The following is a 9980-nucleotide window of genomic DNA, read 5'->3' on the forward strand; positions in this document are numbered from 1 at the left end:
GAGTTGTCTCCCTTGAGCATGCCAAAAAGCCCTGAGTTTGCGACCATAGGCATGTTCAGAACACCTGTGCCTGGACGAGCACTCGCGAGTGCACACAAACCATCCCCTCAGCTGCCTTGCCAAGCAAACCAAGTTGGCGACATTACATAAGGCAAAGGCAAGATTTATGGATGTTAGCTTCTTTATTGTGAATACCATGACGTTTCGGAGCATGATGAAATGTCACTCATGCCCTTAGCCATAACTTCCAACAAGAAGACAAGACGCTTGTCCCAGACTAACATGAGTTGATTCAGGGCCGATGCGAGCGCTTGAAAGAGAAAATAGCGCGGCGCTCGCAGTTATGAACATGCCTCAGATATAGCTTAACACTTGTTGCTGCCAAAGACTGATTGTGTGTCTCATGAAAACCAAATAAACACATTGGCTAGTAAAGCTGCATTCAGAAAATATTCCAGCTATACAGAGGCGGTCAGTAGACAACTGAGTCAGGACCAGACAATCCCGTGACCAAAAACATCGATCTGTGAAACTGGAATACAATCATCAAGAACCAAGTCAGTGTGCCTGATTACCGAATCCCATTACACGCCTCTTAAAACAAGCCAGGGCTCAATTTAAGAGATGTTAGCCTACCTGCACCAGGAACATCCTAAGATAAAAACCTAGTTGCACCAGCCAAATTCCAGTTGCAATGTATTGTGTTAAACATCAGAGGTTTCTGTGCACATAGACATATTTCCATGATGCAGTACCCATGAAACCATAGAAACCCAGAGATGCAGCTGATCCCTGTTTATATGAGCTGTCAGAGTCAAAACATGTCTGTGAACAGCAATGTTTCCGTGACAAAGCTATTCAAGGTTTAGAAGAAAAATGAGCTGACATACTTACACTTATAAAGCATTGTTGTTGATATACTGTTCAGGTGCAGGTTATATTTTGAGAATAATTAGGTTGCACTTTTTAACATTGGGTTGCACCAGTGCTAGTAACAAAGCACTAAATCGAGCCCTGCAAGTATGACTTGCTGATGACAAATTGTATCTCAGAATGTAATGTTTGTCTTCTGCTTCAGTTTCTCACCGAGAGAGAAGTTCTTGATGATGGTCTGAGCCAGCTGGAATGCTATGATGAGATTTCGTGGGTCTCTCTCGGCATCCATGGCTTGGATGTAACCACACACAAAGTCTCCCTCCATTTTCTGTAGCTCTGCAATAGTTCACAGGAACACATCAGCTTGGGGCTCTTGGAGAAAACATCGCTAAAATTCACACTGCGACAACAACAAGAAGTCTGAAGTCATGTAAAGTTTCATATTGTGCAGTCTCTCTAGAATAGAATATTTCAAAAGCCATAGCTAATGCAATAAATGTGACTTTTTGAAACAAAATATATACTGGACAAAAATAGTTAGGGATTTATGTAAACTTTTGAAATTATGAATAATGACCTATTTATTCATTGACACTCTCATAAAAATACCAATATCCCTAAATTATTTTGTCCAGTATATATACACAAAACATTAAACATACAGTGAGTGAGTGAGTGAGTGAGTGAGTGAGTGAGAGAGAGTGAGTTTTGCAAATGGTGAATGCTTTAACTTTAACTGCTACCCCTTTGTGTCGAGTGAAATGGGGTCTAAGATCATTTTCAGGATTACTGCACTGTACTGACGGTAAGTGTAACATCAGGTACAATGGTCTAAAACTTGCTGTCTCCAGGCCGACACTCAACCCACTGGACCACTGAGATGATCCCACAGTGGGTGAATGTTGCTTTACATGTTTAGAAAACACCAGCCCTAATACAGTACCTGCAAGTTTCTTGTACAACAGGTTGGACAAGAGGACATACACATGATGTCGATCTTCCTGAGCTAGGATTTGATTCTGGACATCTTTGAAAATCTGACGACATATTTTCTCTGCCACCCCATCTGGGAGAGCATTACAGTTGCTCTGAAAACAAAACAGCTTAAGTTAACATTTAGTAAAATATTGGCGGACATAAAGAAACATTCATGAAATGAGTTTCATCCAGCAAACATGAAATCGTGGCAAATCTCAAGCAGGTATTCAGAGTAGATGTGTCATTTCCCAGACATAGTTATTGCAGAAAGATTGAACTGTCATGATGAGACTTTCATCACCAGTGAGTTTAGTTTCATACTGCTTTTAGCAATATCCCACCAATATCACAGTGATGGACACCAGAAATGGGCTTCACACATTGTACCATGTGGGGAATCAAACCTGGGTCTACGACACAACAAACAAACGCTTTAACCACCAGGCTATGCCAATGCCCACAAGTTCTGGACTGTGAGACAAATGCAAACAGTAATATGATTAATATCTTTCAGGTCTTCAGGCCAAGATACGTAATGTTTACATTTTAATCAAAAACTTTAAAAAGTCAGGCAGAAGACATACATCTTTTTGCAACTTGCTGAAAAACAAAATGACACCCATGTGAATTAGCTATTGATGGCTGGATGGCAGCTTCTTGTATTTCATCAAGTAAATTGAGCATGGGGAACACATCTTTATGTGTAGGTACTGTGGGTACAAATAATGGATGTAACAGTTATCTATGGTGTTTAGTGGTCAGGTTAGTAAACTTGAATTAAAATTCATCATGAACAAGGTAGCGATGCTACATATGCTAACTGTTCCTTTTCTGTATATATGATTAATTTATCAAGGCCTTGAATATTTCACCAGTTATATTTTATCGCTTAATTTGCTTCTCGAAAGTAAAACAAAATAATAAACAAAACAAAATTAAAAAGCCATTCATACATGCTGACTCAACTTTAAATTTATGTTGCTGACATGAAACTAGTCAAATAGGCAATAGTTTTGTGGAAGCCTGCGATTGTAACCATGGTTACACTCATGTTGAAACCATGGTTACACTCATGTTATCACCATGGCTATCACTCACCAGTGCAAGGAGGCCATTGAGTGCAGGCGGTTGGATGGAATGATGATCAGTGAGCTTGTCACACAGATACGCGCACAGCAACTCAACTGAAAAATAAATACCATATTCACTGAAATAAGTGCCCTTCTGCAATAAGGGCCCCCATTTTAACTAAAACACCAGTCTATATAGTTTATTATTGAATGCCACTCAAGAAGTTTCGTGTTATATGAGATGGTTTGTGAAAAAGAAGTGTGGAACAAACAATCTGGTGATTGAGATCATGAGCATTGGTCTACACAGCTGAGGTACGATAACATGCGTCATCAACCAAGTCAACCAGTCAGACCATTCCTACAGTCCATGTCAACCACAACACTGATGTCGCTAGCTACACACATCGGTGTAGTGGAGGTTGTTGTAAGGGAGATCCTGGGGTTTCTCTCCAGTCAGACAGGTGAGACATTGCCATTTAATCCTTATGCACCCACTTCTAACACTTATCATTTACATGAACATGCTTATGTGTCTGTGGATGTTACAGATATATTTTTACCACACTGCAGTGCAGAGGGGCTGTTCGATTGGCCAGTAACTATGAGAACAGTTTTCATTAATGAGCTGCAACAAATTTGTCCACTACCACTTTATCTCTGAAAACTTGCATTATGAAGAACATAGTACATTACTGAAACCATGTCACAACTGACTATAAGAAATATTCCACAAGAATTTAAAATCACATATGACACCACAAGAGTTCTGATTTGGGTGTTAGCTTGTTTCAGTTTCCTCAATAGTCTATTTACAAGTCTGATCCATTTCTCCAAATGCGTAACTGTAGGACTGAAGATCTCACAAACACCTGGAGGAGATAGTGAAAGATGAACTTTCTTATCACTTAATCAATGTCAAGGCTTGTAAATTTTCCAAATGAGTTTGAAAGGAATGCTGAGCAGAATAAGAAATATTTGTACCTTGAAAATGAATATAATCAGTGATGTCCAAATGCACAAAAACATAAGCCAGCCTATCATACTATGGTGGATATTGCCAGCCTATCATACTATGGTGGATATTTTATATATCCTGTTGTTTTTAAATGGTAAGAATGAAAACCCACATGGCAACACCATTATGAGACATTTCAAAAAAGGTAATTAAGACTGTGCAGAATTTTAGAGAAACTAACATGTGAAGTAAAAACGGAAATTACAAACACAATGAGGATTTGATTGCCACAATCTGCATTAGGAAACACCAATATTTTACCCTCTTTGTCTTGTAGGAAATCTGGGGTGAGATTGTGTAAGATGTCAGCCAACAGCCCCGTTCCTCGACAACGTACACTAGTGTCTGGATCAGTAAGGTACTTCCTGTAAGTAAAAGGCATCAACAAACTTCACTTGCAAATTTTATTTCTTGTTTTCACAGACATTCTGATTGAACAAAATAAGTCAAAGTGAAACAGGCTGACTTTCTTCAGACCGGGTTATTGTGTCTTTCTTGTTAACTTTTCAAGCCAGTTAGAGATTGAAGTCATCATATTGCTTAATTATTTGTAAAATGATTAGCGACACAAATCATTCTGAAAGAACCAAATGAACAGGTTAGTGTATTTTTACTGAGACCCCTGCAGATTCTTACCCTAATCCTTCCACAATCTCCAGTAGTTTAACTTCATTCTTCAAGAGTACTGTAAATAAAAATCAGGAAACAATGTCAAGCAATCGAAGTAAACTTAGTCTCAGTGTATTTCGTTACACTCCACCACTGAGTCTAACAAAACCTAGTAGAGGGTCGTGTCAGTTAACCTTTGAACGACCAATGACCGTCCAATCAAACGCGAGACGGTTAAGTAGATTCAACCAACCAGACAATGGCTACTATTTAAGGATCAGAGGGACTTTCAAAATATTCAGGTCATTGACACAGATCTCTCCACAAATAAAAATCTGCATATAACACAGTTATTTGACCTGCAGTATATATGCTTTGGGGTTTCTGTTGACATGGTTACCATTAGCTAATATTTCCGCATGATAATATTCTTGAATATTGCCAAAAACACTATTTTCAGCGACTGTTTACTCACCGTTGTCATGGTTGTACATACCCTGTGTGCATCATCAGGAAGCGAGCTTACGCTAAATAGCATTCGTAATCGTTCGGGTACGAACCTTTTCGAGATAAGAAGTTCAAAAGGTATGTGCAAATGTGCACTTTTGTGATTTGCTAAGCTGTGTTCTGATTGGTCAGTCTCAAAGGTTACCTGACGCGCCCTCCATAAGGTTTTGTTAGACTCAGTAGTGGAGTGTAACGAAAAGTACTGAGGATAAGTTTACTTAGATTCCAATGCGTTGTCACTTTGAGACACCTTTATTCTACAAGCACAGCACATGCGTAGATCCTGGAGATTCGAGGGGGTAGGGTGAGTGGGGCATGTAGAGTCTGCCAATGTCAGCATGTCAAATTACTCATGCAAATGTTTAAAGGTCTCTGTCAGATGGTGAACGTCTGGGTTACGTCTTCTTTTTTATTCTGGAGTACAACGTTCCAGGGCTTGTTCTGGCTCCATTATCTGGTAGAACTGAACAATTAATTACATCTGGGCTTGTTCTGGCCCCATCATCAGGTAGAACTGAACAGTTAGTTACAGTTAGCTACTGTTCAGTTCTACCAGATAACGGGGCCAAAACAAGCCCTGAAACGCTGTGCTCCAGAACAAAAAAAGAAAATGTAACAAAGAAAAATCTCTGTTAATCAAATAGCCAGTCAAGCATCTCTGTCAAATGGGTTTAGCCCTATTTACCAACAGGAATTTGAAAAATAACACAATCAGAGATGCATATTCCCTTCATCAACTGCTTGACTGCTTGTTTACATGTTTTTCAGACTTTATTATTGTATAGATGTATTATCAAAAACTGGAAGCTGATACAAGTTTTGTCCTTGTCCTTGTTTCTCTGAAAAGAAATCTATGGGAGACAGCATCACAAACAATTACATGTTTCATTTAGGTGAGTGAGAGAGTAGTGTTTCACACCATGGCAGGGGACTCCAGAAATGGGCTTCACACATTGTACCTATGTGGGGAATCAAACCTAGGTCTTCAGTGAGACGAATGAACGCTTAAACCACTAGGTTACCCCACTGCCATAATTTGGAGGAGATTGGACTGAATCAAGCACATACTGGTAAACACACATAAGATGATCCACGACCTGACAAATGACCCCAATTTGCATACTTGGGAACGCCCCACAGAACGATCCACTTGAAACAAGAGGGAGACAGGTTGTCTGATAAATGTCGAGAAGTTCATTTTCCCCGTGCGTTTCACGCATGAATTGTTACAGCACACTTGATTTGGGAACAGGTACAATCCCAACGAATTGAATCAACACAATATACTGAGCAAATATGTATCAACACAATATACTGAGCAAATATGTTTAGGACCACTTTTTAATATGTTAAAAGTTATCAGTTACTGAATGGTAGTGGCTAAATCAGAGTAGCAAGGGGGAAATATTTTTATCCCATACTTTTGTTCCTATTTCTCTGTACGGGACGATTTTCGTCCATAATTCCGCTGGTGATTGACCGGCAATACATGTCTTGGAAATTTATATAACCGGTTCCAGAGAAATGGTTAGTATTCAAACAATATTTCCAAATTTCTGTCATATTTTTATTATGGTCACAAAAATTGTGTACAGAAAACTGAAAATACCTTTTGACATTGATAAGTCAGTGAGAAATATCTTTGTACACAAATTTGTCGGTTTGGGGATTACTCAGTACTAGACTCAGTAGATTTATCAGTGACTAAAAAAATATAAAATACAGACAACTCACCAAAGATTACTCTTTTTTATGACAAAGTATGGGAACATTAAAAACCTGATATAGTATGTGTCAATTATTATACAAGACACAACAATGTTGTAAAATTAGGCGGACTTACTGATTTATGCTTTAATCATCACTCTCTGAATGAGTCTCGGTGTCTGAATCACTTGCAAGTCCTAAGTCAATCACTAGTCTGTCAATTTCCCTTTCTACTGCGATTTCGCGTTGCCAGTGACCATCTTCAAATGTTTTAACATGTTTACAACATTCCGACCATTCCTTTGCAACCAACTCTTAATAACTTCTTGCGAACTGCAAGTTTTGTGAAGCGACATAATTTTTCATATTTGCCCAAATTAACTCAATCGGGTTTAGTTCTGCGTGGTATGGTGGGAGACGTAGTACATCATGACCACGTTGCTTCAACATCGTGTCTACTCTGTAGACTGGGCCCGATTTGTTGGATTTTGCAAGAAGCAATAGTTCAGCTTTAAGCATTTTCTCATCAAATGAGATATTGTGCCTTTGTAGCCACGCTTTTATTTCATCTTTTCTGTTGGCAGTTGTCGGACATTTGTCCACTTGCTTGCTATGATATGGTGCATTGTCCATAACGATGACAGAGTGCAGTGGAAGGTTTGGGATCAACTTTTCCTGGAGCCATTTGGAAAAATTATCAAAGTTCATCTCGTAATGATAGTCTGCTGATTTGAGTTTGGAATCAAAAACAAGCAAAGCATTTGGAACAAAACTGTTTTCACCCCCTGCATGAGCCACAATAAGCCGAGGTCCGGTGCCAGACGGAGGTTGAGCCCCATTTATTACGACTTCACCCTCAAGTTGCCAACACTTTGGGACAATGTGGTGTACATGCAACCATGTTTCATCGATAAAGATGAGTGTTCGTTTTTCTTCTCTGTATTTCTTTATTGCACGCAAGTATTGCAAACGTTTGGAAACAATGTCTTTACGTTACATTAAAAGTTTACGGTTTGACTGCGTTTTTCGCCACCTAAACCCTATGTCTTTGAGACTTTTTCAAAAACTTTCCTTAGAACCCTTGTAGTTCAACTGGCACGTTGCCATAACATACATCGTATCCAGAGTGGGTAGTTGTTTTTTTACGCCATATAAACTTTGTACAAATTGACAGACTGCACACCACTCAAAATCATCAAGTTTGTAACTGCAAGTTTTGGGTTTGCGCAACTTGGTGGGACTGATAAATGAAGGTCCACTCGCACTCCTACCACCTTCTACCTTAATGCGCTTTAAAGTTGCCGTTGGGAGTCCAGTAGCAAGGCTACTTTGTAAAAGAGAATCTGCTTTGGTTGCACAATTTTTGTCCATATACATGATAACATTGTATGCTATCTCCCTTGCCTGAGAATGAACTATTTGCCCATGTTTTCCTAACTTGGACATTTTTTACTACAACTGAAATCTGTTTAACAGTATTGAGACAGGTGTAAAACAGTAGCGAGACAGGTGTTACACAGTAGCGAGACAGGTGTTAATCAGTAGCGGTGTTGATTTCATGTCACGGTTAGCATGTATTGCACGTGCATAATCGTCAAGCTACCTGTAGCAGCCAAGTGTACCCATCCAATTCTACCGCCTCTGTTATCACAGACATTAGGTTTCAATATGACTTTTGTACAGAGGGCTTGCGAAGAATGACTGTCATGTATTGGCCAGAAGAAAAGGTCAGACTGTTGCAGATATGTGATGGAAATTGACATGTGCTGACATTGAGAAACTGCCCTTGAGGATGAAATAAAAAAACTTGCTGAAGGGGTTGTTGTCGGCACAGGTACCCCAGGTACCTTTCGGCCTACAGAAATATACCCTAGCCAAAGTAAACATACCCAGTACCCTAAACGGCAGGTGAGTCCACTTTTCTCAAGCTGAAACCGAAACCAGTTTGTGGAGTTTTAAATCGCCTGATTTTGAGCGCCTTTTGGACATCAAAAATAGTTTTATTCACATTGTATTCTGATGCAATCGAATATGCAGTTGATATTTCACAAATGACAGCGAAAGAATGGCATTTTATTCTTCCTGACAAACACACACTGGCATGTTGACTTTTTCTTTACTGAGGAAGTGTAATTCAACATATATCCCAGTGTTAGGGGTTTTCGACGGAATAAGAAAAAAACGTAATTTATATCTTTAATATCATTTTAAGTTTTGATTTTGCTAACCTTGAGCGGTAAAGGTATATTCATCTATTTCACAAAAAAGTATCATGTGTTTCCAACAAGAATAGCGTATATAACATCATATCAGCGAAACTGCAGTCGCTTGTCGTATCCTGGTATTTTTGTTTTCGACAGTGAGCCATACTTTTCCCTCCGCACTGCGAGAGAGTGTTTTGATCACGTGGCGTCCTGTTTCATACATAACCTGTCACTAGCAGACGACTGATCTTGTTGAATTTTGCTCGCTATTTTTTGTTATACAGACAATTGATTTTGCATCTGAAGTGGTATTAACGATCGAGGGTAAATAATATTGTTGTTTATTTGCTCTTTACATAACTTAATTTCTTGATTTCAATTGTCAATAAAACGTCTCACGACAGAAACTGGGCATCCACCCTACCGATGAAAGTGTTTGTGCACTCCGATCGCGCACGTACTTCCTCGATATAGCCCTAGCAATGTAATCGTCGAAATCAACAGAACGTCGAATTCAGCTCGCTTTGGGATAACGTGTTACACATCATACAAAAAAAAAATAAATAATTTTTTTAGATTAAATGAAATAAAACAGTCTTTATTTGATGAGGTAAAAATTGAAGTAGTCAGATTCCCTTTCACACCGTTGACAGTATCTATCATGTCTTAACATTTGAACATAGACATTCACCATGTTACTTTAAGTTCGTGCGTCAACTTAGCAGAGAATCCTGATCGTGTTTTTGATCAGTGTTTAGTGGTTAACTATACGACTGTATACGAGACCACATACATCCAACCTTGATTTGGTTGATTAACTTAGCGCTCGCCATCGTTCTTCGTTAGAAAACGAACAATGTTACGTACATTGACTGATGTCTGACGCCGCCGTGTCATCGTTTCCTCGAACAAAATTTTGGAGAGAAATGCTCCACATGGGCGCCGCCATCTTTTAATACGGCAGTAAACAAATACAAGGCATAAATCGTGATAATAAATTTACAAAATCAT

At 39.0% G+C, this 9980-nt stretch overlaps 1 protein-coding gene across 1 annotated transcript in view; it reads right to left on the reverse strand.

Annotated features, from left to right (window-relative positions):
- The window catches only part of LOC137265932 (MMS19 nucleotide excision repair protein homolog), a 29285-nt gene extending 19351 nt beyond the window's left edge, over positions 1–9934 (reverse strand). The window contains exons 1-6 of the mRNA XM_067801409.1: positions 9837–9934; positions 4579–4627; positions 4204–4307; positions 2953–3038; positions 1820–1964; positions 1087–1212 (exon numbers count right to left, since the gene is read on the reverse strand). Coding sequence (XP_067657510.1) covers positions 1087–1212; positions 1820–1964; positions 2953–3038; positions 4204–4307; positions 4579–4627; positions 9837–9918 — 592 coding nt within the window. The 5' untranslated portion in view covers positions 9919–9934. The remainder of the gene's footprint in view (positions 1–1086; positions 1213–1819; positions 1965–2952; positions 3039–4203; positions 4308–4578; positions 4628–9836) is intronic.
- Between the last annotated feature and the right edge of the window lie 46 nt (positions 9935–9980).

Source organism: Haliotis asinina, chromosome 15 (genome assembly GCF_037392515.1).
Source record: "Haliotis asinina isolate JCU_RB_2024 chromosome 15, JCU_Hal_asi_v2, whole genome shotgun sequence".
Taxonomy (NCBI): Eukaryota; Metazoa; Mollusca; class Gastropoda; order Lepetellida; family Haliotidae; genus Haliotis; species Haliotis asinina.